At 35.4% G+C, this 21516-nt stretch overlaps 1 protein-coding gene across 4 annotated transcripts in view; it reads right to left on the bottom strand.

Moving 5' to 3' along the window:
- DIAPH3 (diaphanous related formin 3) overlaps positions 1 to 21516 on the bottom strand; it is a 202269-nt gene that overhangs the window by 164007 nt on the left and 16746 nt on the right. For all 4 annotated transcript variants that reach the window (XM_015632106.3, XM_015632078.2, XM_015632087.2 and 1 more), the window contains 7 exons: positions 15254 to 15427; positions 11632 to 11736; positions 6255 to 6385; positions 4148 to 4222; positions 3998 to 4067; positions 3476 to 3612; positions 2917 to 3022 (listed from right to left, as the gene is read on the bottom strand). In XM_015632106.3, coding sequence (XP_015487592.1) covers positions 2917 to 3022; positions 3476 to 3612; positions 3998 to 4067; positions 4148 to 4222; positions 6255 to 6385; positions 11632 to 11736; positions 15254 to 15427 — 798 coding nt within the window. The remainder of the gene's footprint in view (positions 1 to 2916; positions 3023 to 3475; positions 3613 to 3997; positions 4068 to 4147; positions 4223 to 6254; positions 6386 to 11631; positions 11737 to 15253; positions 15428 to 21516) is intronic.

The raw sequence follows: 21516 nt of genomic DNA, 5'->3' as shown, positions 1-21516 counted from the left end.
AATGAGCAGTGCTCATTTTTCAGGAACTTAACAAGAGAAGGAAAAATTGCAGCTTTGCTTCACCATTGTACATCTTCTTAGTCCTAAATGGAAAATTAGAAGGAGCTGGCACCTGCAACTAGATCTGCATGGAAGAATAACACTCTTCATTAAACCACTTGCTTGAGAAGCAGTGGTGAAAGTTAATGATTATAGAGTATAAGCACTCATTTGATTCTACTAGAAGAATGAGAAGTAGCCAACAAACAAGTTGCTGGTTTTGTAACTTTCTTACATATCAAAATGGGTTGTGCCAGAAAAGCTGTATTTCCTGCCTCCATGACTTGAACAGAGTACTAGACTTTTCAGTTGTCATCATAAATATACAAGGCACCTGTCTTGTATATTTATGACTGTCCTGTATGCATTTTAGGCTTAAGATGTTAAACTACATTTACTTTAACAAAACCAGAAACTTGATATTACTCCTGGCTGTAGTTATATTCTCAGAATAAGACTACTAATATTGTCTTAAACCAAAATCAATTGTAAGTATGTTTTCCATAATTTTGGATTTTATGAAAGAGTATCTTTTGCTTTCAATAAATGGAAAAAATATGGACAGATTTCACTAAAAATACAAAAATCACCCTACAAAGGCCTTTTATGTATTCAGTCTTCTAGTAACAAAAATGTTAAGTCAATTCAAAATTGAAAAGGTCAGTTGTTAGTGTCAAATTGAACTGCCACAAAGCAAGCATACATACATGAAGCAGACAATCAAGGGAAGTATGCCAAGTAACTGACAACTGTAAACCTCTGTCTCATTAAAACAGTGTCAAATTAACCACCAGGTCAATGTCATTGTTAGAAAAGTTTACAGCTGATTCACATGAGAAACCTTGATTTTTCTGCTTTAAAAAAAAAAGTAATCTAGCAACCATCTATGAAGTCTGAAAAAGTAAATATCAAAAAGCTTTTTAGCAGAAGGAACATACTATAATGAAAATTTAACTCAAAAAAAATATGAACAGAAAAGAACTTTTAATGAGTTTCCATATCAACACAAGATATAGCAAACGAAACAGCAAAGCATTACCTATTTGCAGGAACTTCAGGCTCTCAGCAAAGCCAAATGAATATATTTAGCAGAAGTATTGCAACAATAACATTTAAAATTAATTCAATGCTTCTATCTTCTGTATCAGAAGATAACAAAATACCAGATGGAGGTATAGCCCAATTGATAGAAAGCATAACCAGTAGAAAGAAAATTTTTAGTATCTGAAGAGTAGTCCTACAAAAATAAAAATTGCTTCTACATAGGTAACTCAGCTGAAGTTTTCTGCACTGGTTTGGTTATCTCACCAGTGCTCATGGATCTAAGTACCCCTACAAACAGTGGGTACCCATCATGGGTAAAATGAGAGGTAGAAAGGATTAACTTAATTTGCCTGATGGTTCAAATAGAATAATAGGCAGCTTTTAGGGGAGTTTCACATTCATTTTCAACTATAAAAAAAAGGAAGTTACCGACACTAATTTTTTCTGTATTAAATCTACAGTAGTTTTTTTTCTTCATTAAATCTACACAGATGCAAATGTACACAAGCCCTGAAAATTCAGCATCACATCTGAAAGTCTAACATTCAAAACAACATCATCCTAATTTCAACTTGGTAGTCCTCAAGTCTTTCTATGCTCTACAGAGACTCGATTTCTCTTAACTTAGATACAGCAGCCTGGAATTGCAAAAGAATTTTTGTGATCTAAAGCATTTCTCCCTAGTGAAACAAAATATTTTCAAATTTTTTTCATATCCCAGAGAAAAACTGGTATCTCAGAATTTTTTTGAAATTCCATAAAATTCAATAAAATTCAATGATAGCCCAGGGAAACTGTGGATGTCCCATCCCTGGAAGAGTTCAAGGTAAAGTTGTACTAGGCCTTGAGCAACCTGGTCTGATGAAAAGATGTCCCCCATGGTAGCTGGGTTGGAAGCACATGGTCTTTAAAGGTCCTTCCAACCCAAACTGGTACATGATTAGAAGAGAGAAGGGAAGGGGTAAGGACAGTTTTTCAAAAGAGAATTAATTACATTGGTACAGGCAAAATTGAACGACAAACAATCCTCCACCTACAAATATTCCTTTATGGTTATCTTTTCTGTGAGACAAATGAAACAAACAGCAACTTTTATTGTCAGACATGAACTGTTTAATATAAAGCTGTTATGTAAATATTTCTTTCAAACTGTAGATTAATCTTTTATTTTTTTTTGTAATAGTCACAAAGAATTACAATTATGAGCAGCTCTCAGGTCAACCAAATGACATGAGTTCACATCTATACTCTCAGACCAATGTTTTATAAAGATCATTCAAACACAGTGTAATACTTTGTGCCTTCCTGCAGTAAACTCTACATCCAACTGAAGCAAATTGAAAGTAAGGTGAAAGTTTTCTTTCCTCAGACTCTCTGAGCAAAATTTTATGATATCATAAAGTGAGCATGAGGGACAGGCCTCCCAATGATTTAAAACATTGATTATAAAATGCAGTTGCCTAAAATCTTGCTTTTTTACTATTATTAATCTTCAATTTCAACAAATATTGAAGAAGTAATATAATCTTTTTGCATCGAAACACATGATTTATCCTTTATTTTAAATATATACTAACTTTTAACTCACAAAGGTAAGATCTCAGTGAATGGAAACCAGCAAATTGATCTGCAACACCCAGATCTGTGTTTCCAGGCTGGATCTTCCCATACCACATCTTAAAAGACAAAATTATAAACAATACTCCAAAATTTGACCTCAATTTAAAACAGTATCCCTACTCCTTTTTATTGTTATGACTTGTTCAGTCCAGAAAAATATGTAATTTTATTTTTACTTGCTGTGGTTTAAAAAAAAAAAAAAAAATTACTTACTTGCAGCTGAACTGAGTTATCCTGAAGACCTTCTACAATAGGAGAGAATCTATCAACATTCCTCTCCTCTGCTGCTACTGTTACAGCTTCCAAAATTTTTTCAAGGCTGTGAGAAAAGAAAATCATTTCACTCAGGAGATATATTTAAATTTATCTGCTATCTTAAAAGCCATGTTGCCAAATTATTCACCTACTTCAATTTCTTGTAAACAAACTTAAGAGATTTAAGCAATATTTGTTGCCTTTAGAGATTTTTGTAACCAAAGAATGACTTACTAGATTACAAAGGTTAAGAAAATTATGCTAATAAATATTAAGCAGAAGAATTGATGCTGCACATCACATCTGGATGTACATCTAACCAGTACATCCAGATGTGAAAAAGAAAACTCACTGGTAAGACCATGATCAAAAAAATCACAAAGGTATTCTGAAAACTGACAATATAATACAGATATTACTTTCAAACCTAAACTGAAAATTTTATCATTTCATTCAAATATAATTTAGGATATTGTAAAAATTACCTTACTATTTATTGCTTAAATACAGTACTTACATGTTTTCCTCTCCAACAATGCACATTGCAGATAAGAGTTTAACTATATCAGTCATCATGTTAGTTTGCTTGGGATCAACTGCTTTGGCCAGCAACAGAAGGCTCCTCTCTTCTCCCAAAATTCTTTCCAATCCATACTAAACAAGAGAAGAACATTTGTAAGGGAGGGAATCCAAATTACTATTGAGTATCTAGTATCTAACCACACCAATGGTTCCCCTCAAGTAAGTATTTCAAATGACATTTAAGTCTGTGAAAAAATAAAAAATATTAAATGAGAGACAAATCCCAAATAGGTCACTTATTCTGTAAGAAGGACACATACCAGAATCAAAAGTTTAGATTATTGTCTTGGAATATTTCTGCAGAGAGTAAGTGGCAGACTTCTGGCAGACAGAAAGAACTTCAAACCACAACAGACCAACCCACCACTTCACCAAATTGCACAGGCTTATACTCATCATGTACCTTATGTAATTGTACTGCAGTAGTTTGGTTTCTAGATTAAATAAAATTCCATACCTTATTATTCATGAAGGCTCTTAAGCACTGTATAACTTTATGCTGACTCCTCTTCACAAGTCTGTCCTGACTGAATAGATAAAAAAATTAGTGTAAATAAATGCTCTTTAAATATCAAGAAAAGCTAACAATTTTATAATAAATCCTTACTTTTTTGTTTCAACCAATCGTTCCAAAACATCCAACAGCAGTCCCAGACCTTCTTGGCCAAAGTTTTCAACCCAGCTGTAGAGAAAGAAAAAAGACATTTTAAAAAATTGACATTTCGAAGATTATTCACAGTGAAAGAAAATAGTCACCATAAGTAAAAGCAGGTATAACTGCATGGTTTTAAACCCAAAATATCTCCAAGAGAACACAACAAAAATTTAAAATTTCACCTACTACCAAAGGCATCTTTTGATGAGGTTAAACCTTTAGCCAGTTGTTTCTACTTGAGACAGAAGCTTCATGGTCCTGTTTAGTATTGCTCAAAACCCCTTGGTATCAAATACTAGTAATGGCACACTGACAGCAGCACTTAAAATTTTAGGAAGAGAAAACCAGATATTTTTATATTTGTTTCTTCTAAAAGTAAATATATTTTGAAAATAGATTTTGTCTTTCTTGAATGAGTGTTTTACTCTGAAACAGATTAGGCAAATAACTGGCAACTATTTTAGGCATATCTGGCCATATCAGTCCTAAAGATAATACTATAAGATTCATTTTTTTTTGAACATTTTATATTAGCAAAATTATCAGCAGCCACTTTGCTGTAAATCCAACAGCTGGGGATGATTGACTAAAGTACTGATGCATTCTTACTTCCTTCACCTCTGCTTCCGCAACAGAACGAAAACTACTTACATTACCCAAAAAAAACCACTCACCTTCTTGTCTTTCTGACAAAATACTAAGTTAACAGTGTCTATTGTCAACATATTTATTAAAAATGTCCTCTTAATGAAATTCAATCTGTTGCAACTATTACACAAAAGGAAAAGAAATAGTTGCAGATAACTAGTTATCTGTAATAACATGTACAGCTAGATCACTTGAACCACCTTTGATGAACTGTGTTGGCAACTGTGAAGTCAAAACACCTAAATCATTTACCTGAAGATTAGTGACCAAGATTGTCCTTATAGAAGCTTTCTTTTTATAGTGATGGGAAATAAATACAGCTTTTTACAGTAAACCATAGATTTCAATACCGGTTTCTAAGTACCAGAGATCAAATTACTCAGTATCACTTGATTCAGATTTGCTCTGCAAACTAAAAATACAATTTACATAAAAAGACTAATTGAAAACCCTTCATCAAAATAACTCAGGCTACTGTAAAGCATGTTTCTTTCCACATAAACCATTACATACTCTAAATAAGACAACACAATTCAGAAACAAATTAATAGAGGAAGCAAATACCCATAGAGAAGACCCACATCAGCAACTCTGCCAAGCCAGACACAGAGAAAAGAAAGCTGTGCAATCCTTTTCTAATCATGTCCCAACATTTCATTTGTATTATTTTAAACAACACCCTAAACAGTTTCCCCAAATCATGTGTTCAACCATTGTCTTAAATGGTAACTATAAACAAAAGGACGTAAATAGAATAGAATAGGAAAAAATACAATTTAATAAAGTCAGCATTCACAAATCAAGCTGCATAGGACAAATCAAAATTAAGACTGATCAGTGATGACTGAAGAGTTAACCTTCCTTCGACAAAGCACAGGTGAACAAAGGTTGTGCTTTCTTCTGTATAGACAAACCCTACAGGTATAGAAAAAAATACCAGAAGGTGGGAAGGAAGAAAACTTAAAGTACACTGGACAGAAGCACCAGCACACATTTAGAAATACATATGTTTTCTGGTGAACAAACTTACACCAATGTGCCTAACTCCCATTATTGATCATCCTGACAAAAATAAGTTAGAAGATCAGAGACTTGGAAAATATTTCAAAAATAAAAATGAAAAACAATTGACTATTCAGCACTAGAAAACAAAGGGAACTGCTTCTTGTACCACATTTAATTTACCTTCTCTTAGCATTACCTTGTATAGATCAGCCAACTGTACTAAAAATAATAGACCTACAGAGGATACATAATCAATGAAAAAGAAAGAAGTTACAATCATTCACTAATGCATAGATACTCATTAACTGGAAAACCGTGAAACATATACATCTACATATCCATTAATTTTAATCCATTAAGCAATTAGAATATGATTAATCTCTTCAATAAGTGCTAATGATGTTACCTGACAGGATTACTAGTCAAGGACACACGGAGAGATTCTAAGCAAGTGACTAGTCTTTCATCCGTTGACCCAGATTTTAAATCCTGAATAAATTCTTGGGGAGAAATCTTCCTACTGTTCTTGAGACTTCCCTGAAACACAGAAAATACACTTGTTTTTCATTTGGTGTATATAGAACTTAAATAGATTATTAATGGCTAAGCTTCATTTTTGTTCCTTGAAAAATATATAATGTAGACCTGTAAATCCGTAACTGATGCCTATCTATTATTTGCTAAATACTGACTAAATTTGGTCATTTTATGAATAAATTTATTATCAGCAGACAAAAATAAGAAGTCTTATTACGTGGACTTATAAGTCCACTTAATACCCCTTTCACATGAAGGAGAGATATATTTTCTACAGAACATAGCTAAATAAAAAAAAGCAGGCATACAATGGTGCATAAAACATAGATTTGAGTTAATTCATTGCAAGACTTTTTTTTTAAATAGAAGCACAACTGTCATGTTGCACAAATAGACTTACTAAATAGCTCTTGATTAACTGGTGGCTTAAGTCAGTAATTGAAGAGAATTAGACTTGCAGTGTAATAATAACTTGAAATTATTCACTGCAAATGGTATGGTAGTCTCATTATATTATTATATATAGCTTCATACAGACGATGTTTTCTCCCTTTGTTAGATCCTCAGGAAATACTGAGAAATTATCTTTTATTCTATGAAGTAGAAGATGATTAAATGGTTTCTAACAAAAAAATAAAGTTAAAAGCTAGGAAGCATGGTTGACCAACCAGGCTGCTGAGCTGCCTTCCAGAGGGACATCAGCAGACAGAAGAAATGGGCAGAGGAATTTCAGAAAGTTCCACAACAGAAAACTCTAGATCTTGAACCTGAGGAAATATAATCGCATGCAGCAATTTGTGTTGGGGCTACCACCTGGAATGGGGGCTTGTAGGAAAACAGGGGATGTGATGGATGACAAGTCAACCATAGGTAAGTGCATCACCAGCTGGCTGAGGGAGACAACCCTTCCCCTCAGCTCAGCAGTGGTGAGATGTCTGGAGAATTCTGTCCAATTCTTGACTCCTCAGCATGAGGGACATTGACATATTGGAATGAGTCCAGAAAGGGCTGTGGACACAATTACAAGAAAATCTGTAGTACTTGGAGAAGCTGGTAGAACTGAGACTGTTCAGCCCCAAGAAGAGAAGGCTCAGGGAAACACTATCAGTAAAAGGACAAGAAGAATAAACTGAAATACAGGAAACTGGTTAAACATAAGACAAACAAACTTTCCCCCTCCTCCATTTTCTTAAACATGAAGCTAGTCAAGCACTGAACAGGCTGCTCAGGCACACTGTGTAGTTTCCCCATCAGAGATATTAAAATTGGAATAGAAAAGAAGTTGGATGAGACTATCTCCAGATGTCTCTTCCAGCCTAGTTCTATTTCACGACTTTGTGACAACAGAACATTGGGGGCTATAATAGTCTCCACTAAAACTATATTTCCTCAGACTTGATAACAAGTGCTCCAGACACAAACAAAAAAAACAAAAAAAAAAACCAAAAAAAAACCAAAAAACACCAACTGCTGCCATCCCAAAACCATCCTGAAAACATGGCATCTCATGTTATATTTTGAAAGAAACACCATGTGCAATACATGGAATGTCATTCCAAACATGCTTCTGAATTGATAGATATCCCTACCCGCTTAAGTATGAGGGTAACTTCCAGTAACTATGCTCCATAAAAAAAAAGGAGATGAGACGTATAGCAAAGGATGATGGCTTAGGTGAGAATCTGGAAGACATCTAGGAAACCCAGAGAAAATTTTAAAAAATCAGTAACAATAAATGTTCCCATAAACAAAAAACTCAGCATTTTCAGTATTCTTTCATGGATCTTTCCAGCTGGACTCTGCATAGATGAAAGAGGAGACTAGAGACAAAATGACCAAACAAACTCCCAGCAGCCTTCATGACTAAGTATTTAACTAAATGTTACAAGAGAGTTGGAAATTTCAAAAAGTCTCAGAAATTCTGCTGGCAGCTCCTGATGTGCATACACTACTTGATAAGCACTACTTGTATGCCCAAGCACATGGATTAATATCCTGTGTGGAGAATCTGTCATTTCCAGTGACTTCTCCCAGCAGTTCTGCTGTAAAATTGACAAAACTGATGTAACCAAAATTCTTATAAGTTGTCAGTAAAATTGCTTTCTTCTGATGCAGTCATATATGACATTCATATGGACAGGACATACAGTTAAAATGGTTAGAAGATATTTTGGAAGGAATTTAATATAATCCATAGCAATGTGTGCTGTGCAAAGGTCACATTGGACAGGAGTCCAGCTAGACTAGAAGAATTCACTAGCATGACATTTCAGAAAGCCTCATGTGACCCATCTGAAAACAGTCACACACAGTGGAGACTCACATCAACATCCAGAGAGTAACCAGTCATCCCATTTCAAACTCAGTTCCCCCCTGGAACATTACCTTATGCAAAAGAACCAGTAAACTGTTAATTTCTGTACAACAAACTACCACAGTGATAAGTGCCACTTATTCATAGTTATGCCAATGTTCTGCAACATAATAAGAATATGATACATCTGCCGGTGCTTAAATAAAATGAGAGCTGCATTTGGTACCAATTGTGAAACAGATTATATTAGCTGTATTTCAGCATGAGAAAAGCTGCTGAAGTTCAAAATGTTCAAGCTAACTGAGAAACAGGAAATATCTTGAGGCATCAGTGCCTCTAGAAACTTAATTGCTCAACTGGAGAACAACTGGTCTGTGAGCAGATGCAGCATGAAGTCAGCATTAATTAATCTAGTTAAAACATTACAACGGCACAATGTGAACAACAAAAACAAAATCTTGAGAAGAAAACTCACTTTAAAAAACCCAGTTTGTGTGTTTTGAACATATAAAACAGCAAAACCTATGGTTGAGTAACATGATAGCAATGCTACTTTTATTTCCTCATGGAAATTGATTTTCAAAACTTTTCAGCAATTATTACTATTTAAAGAGGTGTGCTTTGTGATTATTGGAAAGGAGTTGTGCACTTCTAAGAAAGAGAAACCCTGACACTGAGGTCAATGATAAATCTCCGATTACAGTAGAGCCCACTTTCATCACCAGAGGCTGTCTCATTTTCATTGATTCACAAGAGTGGCAGTCCCTGTTCCTCATTTTAATAGTTCTTAAAATGATAACTGCTTTAAATGAAACATGCTCTTCAGTACTCTCCATAACAGTTGTGAATAAGGATATCTTTCCCAAGGTAAAATATCTCAGTACCCATCTCCTTAAAGTTCAGGAAGTATGAAAAGAAGTACAAACTATCAAAAGAAGTTACGGCAGTATCATTTATAGAAGGAGAGACCGGAGATGGGATTAGTTGCACACAATAGTCAGGAGCTACGTGACGTTTCAACTGTTCCAAAAAAGTAGGAAGCCTTCACAAGGTACACCATAAGTTAGCCAAGTACTCTTGGGGTGCAGTGCACTATTCTCTCTAGACTCAGAAGGCACTCAGTCCAACTAACTTGAGGAATGAAAGAGCATGTCAGGAACAAAGTTTTCAACGGCAAGGGAAGAAATTTCCCATCCCAACTCCAGCACTAATCTGAAATCATCTGCAGCACTACTGGATCAAAGTACTGAATCTATGCCCCACAGAAGCAGCTTCTGCCAGTAGAAAACAGGTGAATGCCACTTCCAGTAACAGCAGAGAGAGTTCAGGAAAGACAAGTCTCCCTGCATGGATTGGTCTTTAGCCATCTCCCACCACAGAAAAGGGAATACATGGCCTAGTAGAAGAGGAATGGAACAGAAAGGAGAAAAAATGATGTTGCAGGGCTCTAGGAAAAGACACAAGACAACAGTGTTTGGGAACAAAATACTGCCCTGGGGAGGAAATAGACCTGTTCTCTTCAACAAAGTACCATAATTATATAGCTGCTTTGGGCATAGTGCAAAAAGCTCCATTGCCAAAACACAAGTATGATGATATCCAAAGAAAAAAGGAAAATTACAAATGGCACTCAGAAAGAAGGATCAATGACACCTACTCTGTTGTATAGGTTTCAGTTCCTATGAACTGAAGTTCTTAAGTTTGAAGTGCCAAGAAGCAAAGACATGAAAACCTTCCTCTTGACAGCCTTAACATCACCACCACCAGTATGCTGATTCCAGCAACAGATGTGAATGCAGCAACTCTACACAGCCAGTCATGTCCTATTATCACATTACTTTTTTCAAACAATTGAGGTCTTAAAATACACATGGAAGCTAGGGGTGCAAATGATACATAAACCCTCACATACTATTTTGCGTAGATAAATTTCAAGAATGTTCTAAGATTTACTAGTCTGAAGTTTCTTGATTGCCCATACAGTACCTCTAAAAAAAAAACAAACAAGTTAGACTTAATTCCTTGGTATTAAGGACCTGCCAAGCTATAGAAAGAATAGTAGCTTTGATGAACTCATCTTAAATAATCTCCAGGCAGTTCAGTCCTGCACAAGGCTTACCTGCCTTCCTAAAAGTGCTAAAGCATTACACCAATAATATCATTATTAGTCACATGAAGTAGACAGCAAGATAAAAATCTCAGTTAAATTACTATACTTAATGTTTTAATTTCTCAGCATTTTGTTATAATTACATGCAGGCAATTTTTTTTTTTTTTTTACTGATATCTCTAGTTACATACAGCAATGAGAGCTGAGGATTCAAACATATGAATTCTGAAACAATTCAGAATATCTGAGGACAGGATTAGCTATGTAGCATTAAGCACAGGAGTCAGTTCCCACTCTGCAAAATCTAAGTACTTTTTCTTATACCAACTGCATCCTTAATTTTGCCCTTACATACAACTCTTTCACTGCTTTAGAACAACCAGTCATTATCTCTATAGGATAAAAATGGACACTAATTGATTTTGTGTGCAACATTTTCATTACCAGCTATGACATAGCATCAAACATGAATTCTATTTTTAAGTCAGGCATGGAAAAAACTCATCAGTTGATGAATTCTTTTTAAACAATGCTGGAAAAGAAAAAGGTTCACACCAAATTTTTGCAAGAAGTTTTTGCAGAATCTTTCCATCTCTACTCTTAGCTATACATCTACCAAAAAGAAATGCTGGTTTCTGTATAGAAGGAACATTTCAAGTAAAAGTGACTATCTGCTACTGTTTCCTGTAAAATAGTAAAGACATACACAAACATCTTTAAAGGGCACTGCGAGAAACAGAAGTAAGTCAAAGGAATGTAACATGCATGCATCACTTTTTCTGTCAATAGGGAAATAATGTAAGCTTTTAGTAATTTACTTACAGACTTGGAAGCAGTGCTAATATATTGCATCACCATTTCTTTTTTGGTATTAAAATCTTTTTCTCTCAATGGCATCTTCTTGTCTTCATTTAAATTCATATCTTCCTAGAATGAGACAGGGAAAAAAAAGAAAAAACAGTCTTAAATGCCACACAGCAACAGAATGATTTAAATATAAGAGACTGACTTAAATAAAATAAAGACACAAAAATGCAAACTCATACAATTGAAAACTGTTACACAAACCACTTTTCATAAGATGTTCATCAAAACCATTAAAATCCTTATCCATATTCAGTCTCTAAACTGAGACTGAAAAAAACCAAAAGCAGTCAACTATACTAGGATTAACAAGTGCATCACAACCATTTTTAACACACTCTCTTCTTAGAAAAGACCTACCGTTTCACATACACATGTACCAAACTACAGATAAGCATTCTTTAATACTTCCTAAAACATTTGAAAATGTTCTCAAACCAGTATTTTATATACCTTTAATTTCAATTTTAATTTATTCCATAATTCTCTTCCTCTATTTCCAAATGCTTCATCTTAGGCAGCAGAATGTGGTTTGTGCTGAAACTAGCTCACAAATTTATAATCACCTTTGCAATAACCAAGGCCCAAATTCTTAAACATTAAATCAAAACCTTCAACCATTATCAAAATGCCATCATAATTCATTCAGCCGAACATAAATACAGAGGTCAAAAAGAACAGAGAGAGCCCTACATTCAAAACCACACAAGTGACACTTCTGAGTGTCACTAGCATTTCTAACACAGGGAGTTCTACTGTTCCAGCCTAGAAATGCTCTGATCATTGTAATCAGTTGCACATCTGTGAGAAATGGCATTTCTCATCATGGTGTAGGTTAAAGAACAAAAGCAAAAAAAAAAGAAAGAAAATAAAAAGCCCACAAAAAAAATAAAACAAAACAAAACCACCATAGAGTTTTCAGGAACAATTAACAATTTTTTCACACACATATAAAGCACATATAGCATTACTGTGTGCATTACTCAGAGTTAGTAAGAATTACTGCAGTTATTTTCAGCTGAGACTCATGAGGTGAATCCCCCACCAGCTTTGGCAGAAGCAATGCTACAAAATCAATGAGCAACCATCTTGATACCAAAGTTATTTCACCCAGTCAGAAATTAAAGACAAACAGCATAGACAATCCTTAGAATTTATACTACACCAAAACCTAAGTTTCCTTTTCTTTCAATAGCTTTCATAGTGAATAGAAGAGAATGAAGCACAGTTCCTAGAAAGAGTTACACCTTTGTATAAATCCAAGCTTTGAGAAGTTATTGCAGAAAATGCTTGACCCCTGTCCTGGTTTCAGCTGGGATAGGGTTAATTTTGAACTTTAAAAAAAAAACTTTTCATGTTATCATGTAGCTATTGTAAAGTTTTCTTCTATTTAAAGCAGTTTCTTTCAGACTTGCTCTTTCATGCTTTCTGAATAGAAGCTTCTAAACTTAAATAAAAGTATCTAACTTCTAAACACAAAAAACCTTACAAGAATTAAGAAACCTGTCAACACAAACTGTATTCCATAAGCCTAGATATAACAGCAGGTTAATTTATGGGAAATATTCTGTCTGTGTGCGCAGTAAAACATAATTTCTTTGTCCTTTTTTTTTTAACAAATGAAACATCATTCAGACAATTAATTTATACAGACTAGAGTGATACAAGGGGCACAGCAGATATTGCTTAGTTAATAAAATATTTCATCCTTTATTTCTTAAATAATTGAAATATATTCTACACATAAGCAATACCTCTGGAAAATAAGAATACATCATTTCATATGAATATTTTCCTAATAGCACTAACAGAAATTAAAGGAGCTAAATGACAGTTAATAATTACCTTTAACTGTTTGGTTTTATGAGCTCTTTCATAATTTTTGCCATGAAAACCACATGAGACACCTTCATAAAATATTGGGAGAAGGAAGCCATATGCATCCAGGAAAAGCCCAAATACAATGCAAGACATTCAGTAAATCCTACGAATTTATAAACTTCTCCCTTCAGTATTAATGCATTGACCATTTTTTTCTGTGCAAAGTAAGTTCTAAAAGCTTGGCTACAACATTCAAATTCCAATGAATTCAAATTCAAATACCAATCCACCCCCCAAAATCACTTAATTTGATCAGAACAGCAAACTAGAGACTACAATATATAATTAGCTATGTAATCTACTGTGACTAAACTATCTTTATTCCAGCCCATTCAAATGTGGATAATCTGAAAAATCCTTTCTGTAGTACATGTTATAGATAAAACAACACTGATAAAGTAGCTTAACATAAGTTTAAGTGCTTTGTTATTCAACGGAACTAGGAAAGCATTCAAATTATCCAGATGTCATCAGTACTTTAACATATTTTGCAAAGTAGTTTTAAAATTGGAATTAATTATATAAGGATCCATGGATATGAGCATCTATATCTATCTAGACACACAGTGGTAGGTTTCTGAGGATTTATTGAAAGTTTCCATTTATTTATGACACAATATAACATCACAGACTATCCTATACTGGAATGTCTGTAGGATAGTATAGAAATCCAATCTAAATGTAAGGGGCACACCTTCATGTTTCATTAAAAAGAACTCTCCCATTTCCTAACATCTGAGCGACCATCGGTTACAGTGAAATTTTTAAGAAAAGCAAGATATCAAAGTATACCAAAAAAATTGAACCATTTGGCAACAAGTACAAATACAAAAGTCGATAACACAGTTAATTAGTCCTTTCCTTTACCAGCTTAACCATGAAAACCCTGAATGTTATCCTTCAGTTATAATTCTCAAGAGTTCTACAAAAACTTCAAATCTAAGCTATCATCACTGAGTACTAGGAAGTACAAAGGTATTTCTCTCATAGCACATTTCATTTTCTCCATATGCTAGTCCCTGGTAGTCCCTTCATATTTCAAGAGTTACTTGTTACTTGCTGTGAGGCAGAGAAAGAAATAATAATCTAGGCATCATTCTCCTTGCTAATGTTCTCTTGTGTTCTTCAAATTTCAGTCACTCTTTTTTCACGGTCATTCCATGTTTAGTTTTCAATTGACCAAAATGTCATCATCACGACAAAAAAGCTCAACCTATTGAGGTGCTACCAATGCCACATGATCTTTGTGACTGCTCTTTTGCAGTGCACTAACAATGACAGCTAACGAAATAAGCAAATTTGCAGACAAATGCTACTTTTTTGTGCAAGAGTGACATGGCATATAAATTCAGAACTACATGTGGCTGCGACATTTGAATGCATAAAATCTCTTTGTAAAAATTTCAGATCATCTTGAAAGGAAGAAGGATCCCCCATTTCTTGTTCCTCCTCAAACTGTGTTGCATAATCTCGCTTCTACTTTCTATTTTAAATATACTTGGACCAAAAATTTGCTAAAACAATTTCAATACTTTATTTCCTGAGAAACAGCCTAATAAACACACAATTACAACTCACAACAAGAATAATATTAAAGAATCAGGTAAAGATTAGAACACATGCACAGAAGAATACATGTTCCACTAATTATTTATCTATGTTGTCATTCTTTAAGTAAAAGAAAGTGTAAGACTCTTACCATCATTTTTTCAAACAATGCTATGATTTCTCTTTCTGACAGTGGTTTTTGAGCAAAATCCTCCGGGTCCATGGGTGTGGATGACCAATCTGTAGAATGTGACTGCTTCATATGTGGCAGAGGAGGTCTTTCTTTTTTACTTCTTGGAATTCTTATACTTGCAAATCTATCCAACTGAAAACACAAAAGTTATAACAGATCACATACTGCTTCCATTCTGTATAACCCTAACTAAGATGGGTGTTCTTGGAAATTAAACATTCTCATTTTTCTGTGGCAGCTTACCTGTTATTTAACTGCCTTATTCTAAAGGCTTTCCCCAAAGATACATATGATGGTCAGTTGCCTAGCACTGGAGTTAACCGACCAGAATCTCATTACATTAGAAAGAAATCATGCAGAACATCAGAATTTTACAGAAAGTTTGGAGGAACAGATATCTACAAAACCAATTTATGAAGAATTCTTACCAAGCGTTACATGTAGAATATGAGAAAGCAAGCTTATTCACCAAAAGCATAGTTTTAAAGTGGTTTTAGTTACTCAGAAACAGCTGTGCTCCTAACATGGCTACAGAATATATAGACATGCAAAGAAACTACTTTTTATTAAAAGAAAATTTAGCATAACAAAGACACAGTTGTATTTACTTTCTATTTCTATTTCTTTTTGCATCATGTAATACAAAATTTAGTGCCTTTGTTCCAATTATTTAGAAATTAGTTTTGGAGAAACCATTGACTCCTCTATTAAAATTACGTAGAGTAAGTTTATGATTTTATAAATGATCCTTATGCCTAATCCCCAGCACCTATCAATCACTCTGGCTTTATTAACCCTTTCAAGAGCCAAAAACCTTCTTTAGAGAAGTGGTTTCGGTTGTGGGATTTTTAACTCGTTAGACATTTATCAACTTTTTGATCAAGATTTACTAAGTGAAACTTTACAGATTTTCAGTGCTAGAGCTTGTGTGTTTTAAGGTACATGGGCAAGGACCAACAGAAGGCAAAAGCAGCTGACACTTAATGAGATGCACTACATCATCGTCATCTTTGTAGCACCCTTTTGACCAGATATGAACGGCAACATCACAGTTGTTATCACAAAAGAAAGTTACGGAAACATTTGATGCATAAGAGATTTTGGACAAGATTTCAACGATATCAACAGATTTCCGTCTTGGAATGCTATGCAAAAATATTCTGAGGCTTCAATATATATTTAAGATAAGTATCTTAAGACAAGTACATCAGTTACAAAACTAAATGACAAGTAAAATTATTATAGCATCTGTGGAATTAAGATCGGAGAGAGCAAAGAAAATCAGTAGCAAAAATTGGGTACAAGTGTTCCACTCTAGTCAGAGCAAGAATTGACTATCAGACATCCATGAAGAGAGGTTTAGAAGAAAAATATAAAGACTTTAATTCTTCCTGTTCAAAATTGAAAAGAAAGAGTTTTTGGAACATAGAAATAGATTATAAGCTACTCACAGATGGTTGTAGAACATGCAAAAGCAGAAAATTATTATAGCATAAACATAAAAGAGCTCAGCATGGATGATGGGGCCCTTCTGTGTTGCATCAAACCAGCAGGCAACGAGGAAGAGCATACTCTACAGGAATAATTACATAGGCAAGACCCAGAAAGACAAAGAATGCAACAAAAGCAAAAGGGAGAGTAAGGGAAGTAGTAGTCATCAATGGCAAAAACCATCCTACATCTTGACTAGAAAGCAATTTCCCTTTCTGCCTGAAAAATCAGAAGTCTATAGTAAGCGTGGGGGGATAAAGCCAGACTTCAAACTGAAGTAACTAGACTGGAAATGTAAGAAAAAACAAAAAACCCTATTATATAAGACTTTTCTTTTCAAGCAATGTCTTTCACAGAGCACTGATGAAAGGCAACATGCCTGCTCCAAAGAATGAGTTAGCCAGTAGCTTCTTCATGCCCCCACATCTTCACTATAAATAAAGTGCATAACCTAAGGCACAAGCCATTGTATTTGCAGAAGGTTCACAGGCAGACTTGAAACAGGTGTAAATGGAAGATACCTGGGCTGAAATAATGAATTTCAGCTCATGAATCAGTGAACAGAGAACAAATTAGGTTTAAGATAGCTGTGCCCTAAATTCCTTTTCCAGTATCTCCTGAAAAATCTCAGTCCCTTCTCTGGTCTGTGCTCCACAAGTGTCTCCTCTTCCTTCTCCTTCTCCACACAGCAGCAGCAACAGCAGATCTGGCCAGGCAGAACCACCATGCAATACCCCGTGCAACCCCACAGGTCCACTAGAAACAGATAGTCTTATTCAGGGAGAAGAGCCTATTCTTCCTTGAAAAGAGATATTTCACTTTTCCCATTTTTAGTTTATGTTTTGGTTTTAAGCTTCTCTTGAATGTATAGTAGATGTTTTGCCTCACTAGCATTATGCTGCAACATTCATATTCCCATATTCTCCAAATCCTATACCACTCATCCTAGAGGAGGAAAGCACATCTTGGAATATATTTGATCAGGCAGAACATGTAAGACAAATTGAGATAATAGTATTATAAGCACATTTAAACATCTGTCAAACTAATTACTTTAAATAATTTAAAACAATGTAGTCTAAAAAGAAGATCCCCATACATTAATAAAAGGGAATTCACAACAAGACTTGCATAGCAGTACAGTGTGGATATTCTACATATACTTCCCTTTTGAATTATACATTGATAGTGCTTCAGAAAAGTTAATACCTCTCAGTATTCCATGCAGGCAAATAATTTCATGGTCCACAGAAAGCACTATACAGAAAGAATAGAAATTTCATTGCTTGGGTGTAATGAAATCTACCACTGATGCTGCTGGCGATCCAAGTGCATAGAGGAGGAAACAGCAAAAAAAAAGTTCAATAATCTTCCATGTTACACCAAAACATTTTAAATCAGGCTAACCAACAGGCTGTAGCTAAGCTTAGCTTTGATACAAAGTTTCCCTACAGTTTAAAGTAGGTTTGATCTTGTATCTTTTTTATTTTTTGGTATTTATTTTACCAATGGATACATATAGATGCATTCAGGAACAGTGCTCTAGGACAGTAAGAATAATATCTGTATGAGGCAAAATCAAGCAGCCATCAAGGATGAATGGCAAAGTTTTATTGGTTTATTTCATAGGCTGACTATTATTCCACCGAGAGCCCATGAAATAAGAAAGTGATTTTATGCCCACACCATGGCCCTGAAAAATCAAAGTTACACAGAGATCCACAATACAAACTTTCTGGCTCATCACACTTTCTAATCAGGTCCCTAGAAAGTAAATCTATTTGTGCTCTCATTTTGATCTTAGTGATGACTTCTTATACCATTCTCTGTAAGATAATAGCATATATTGAACTTACACACTTGATAATGCAGGAATCAATAGATTAGTTACTGCTAGACTAATTGTTGGCACTACAGCTTGTCAAGACATCACCTACTAACAGAGCTGCTATGCATGCAGGAATGAAAGGTGTTATTTCACTGCCACCCTGCCTCCCTCATCTCCCCCTTAATTAACACATCAAATCACCTATTCCTATATTAAGAAATTCCTCAAAAATGAAATCCAGCACATGCATGTATAAAAACACATTCATTATCATTGTAAGTGATGGCCTTGGTAACAGCACTGAAATGGCCCTTGTGATGGCCCTACTTCTTCATCCTCTCCACCCTCTCCAACCTCCTTGTTCTCCTTGACTGCTTTTGCTGAAGTTTTTTTGAAGGGTGATTTTCATATACATTTCTTCTGCTTGTGTACAGGGACAAGTGACACCAGCACTTGTTGTTTCTCTGCTTCAGTGGCACTGTTTGTCATCAGGGTTGAACTAACCACAGTGTCTGTCACAGTGGCTGGCACAGCTGCAGGGCCTGGTGTCTCTCTGTCAGATTCAGAGCCCTTCTTTTCCTCCTGAGGGCATTGGGCAGTGCTGGGCACGGCCCAGTAGGCCTGGGCCAGGCCCCAACACATTGTAGTGGGTTAGGTCCTCCTGGGTTGCCAGGGTGGCAGCACATCTTTTCCAAGGCCAAAACTTTTACTTTTTTTACTGGATTATACACTTGCTAGGGGTAAAGTGCAAACACAAACCACTGCCCTAGATGCTAGCCCATAGAATCCCACACACTCCTCCACCCCAAACTATCCAGCTTCTGGGCAAGTATCTGTGATGTTCTTAATTAAAAGTCTGACCTTAAACAAGACCTGAACCATATGCAACAACATGCTGGCTCCCAGAAAAAGGATCAGATAGGTTTCAAGGGTATTCAAAGGTTATTCAAAAACCTTTAAAATTCTCCAAAGCTTCTGTAATCAGCCTGGATGGAGAAGGAATGAAGTGGGGGGGGAAGAGAGATGCAGAAAGGTATTGTTACAGGTTCAGGAGGATGCCTGTGCACAAAAAACTCCAGACGCAGTCAGAATGGCAAAGCAAGTCAATTTTATTAGTCATGTCATACCGACCCCTAGATGTTGGAGAAGCTGCCGAGCAGAAGGAGATAGAGCACAGCTCCTGAGTGGGAGTGGCAGGAGGGCAGTGCACTTCCAGAGCATCTTCTGGATGAAAACAGTGCACATCATGTCATCCTCTCCTCCACCCCAGAGGCACACCTTAAATCCCCCTCTCAGGAGCAGCCATTTTCAACATCACCTCACATGCGGCCAAGATATGAGACCAGGTCACAACAGCCCATGATCACACCTCCAGGCCAACAACAGCTTTATTGTTCCCCTTTCACCGAATGAATTCCACTGATACATAGTTTCATTTCTGAAGGTTAGTCTTACCAACAGTAAGTTCTTCTACATTATCTTGTGGGTGTGAACAATCGCAGACCAAATATGTCAGGCCTTAGACCCATCTTCAGTCCCTAACACAGATATCTTCCCCATAGGTTGTCTTTCTGAGGACACAACTTCTGACACCTCATTATGAAGACAGAGCATTACAGATTTACTATGGTTTAACCTAAAACATGCTACTAGAACTTTCTTTCTTCCACTCCCATTCCCATGAGGAGATGCATACATTCACACATATATAAATATATACATCTATATATGGACTGTCAAGACACTGATGGTAATCACTAAATACTCTTTTACCAGAGTTCTGATATGAAATATATACAGGTACAAAATATTACTTTCCTGAATGAAGGCATAAAGCCAAGAGTACTACTTATAGCTTTTGCTTTTTTCCTGGGTTTTCTTCTCACTCTGCCTTTAGATATGTAGGACAAAAAGTACTGCCACCCTTTATTTTCAGATTCACCTTTTTGACTGTCTGCTATTTATATACTCAGTAAACACATTTTCACACCTGAAAAATCTGCTCAAAAATTGCTACAGAGCAGCTCAGACTCCCAGACATTTTGCCAGTCATTTTAGTCACAGAAGCCAACAGCTCAGTCATGAAAGTCTGCTGTAAAACCTTGATGCTGAGAGAGGACATAGACATAGGGTAACATTAACAACACAGGAAGGAACAAAAGGAGAATACTAAGTGGAACAAATCCTATGTCTTCACTTGAAATAATTATTATTCTTACTGGATAGAGAACAGACACGATGAACAAGGTTGCAACAATTTATTTCCATATCTTCAGAACTTAAAGTAACCTACTTACAAGCAGAAGTACTTCTCAGAAGATCAAAGAAGTCAGTTCCAATGACTCTGAGTCAAAGACCTCTTAACATATTTTTCCTCCTTGAAAGCTCCAGAAGATTAAAAAAAGTATATTCTTTCTTTAACAGTCAAATTGCTCTACAAGCTTAACTCCTTAGTATATGAGAAATTCCACTGCTAGCAGTACAACTTTTAGGAAGAGCAAGACTTGAATAAACCAAGATACAGAGAATCCCTTTGATAAAATGACTTCTTATTCCTAATACCCTCAATCTTAGGGATTATTTTACCAATCTAAAATTTATAGAATTTAGACATGTACACAATCACATCCTAAATGTGTAGACAATGTTTCACTCTGAATCTTATTTCTCTATATACTGAAAATTACACATCCTTTCTAATCTTTAAAGCAGTTTCTATTGTAACTTTTCTCTATAAAATTCTTTTTTGTTTCTTTTTTCTCTTTCTCTGATTCTGCTGCATTTCTTCTGTATTTTTCTTTCTTCTCCTGGATTTCTCAGTCTCCTCTGAGCTGAGCTCCTTTAGGATCTTCCCTCATGGGGAGTCCCACTTATCTCAGTTCTCTAGGTTTGAAGAAAACTC

Source organism: Parus major, chromosome 1, assembly GCF_001522545.3.
Source record: "Parus major isolate Abel chromosome 1, Parus_major1.1, whole genome shotgun sequence".
In the NCBI taxonomy this organism is placed as follows: Eukaryota; Metazoa; Chordata; class Aves; order Passeriformes; family Paridae; genus Parus; species Parus major.
Note: the sequence above shows the minus strand (reverse complement) of the source record. Positions and strands in the feature narration are given on the sequence as shown.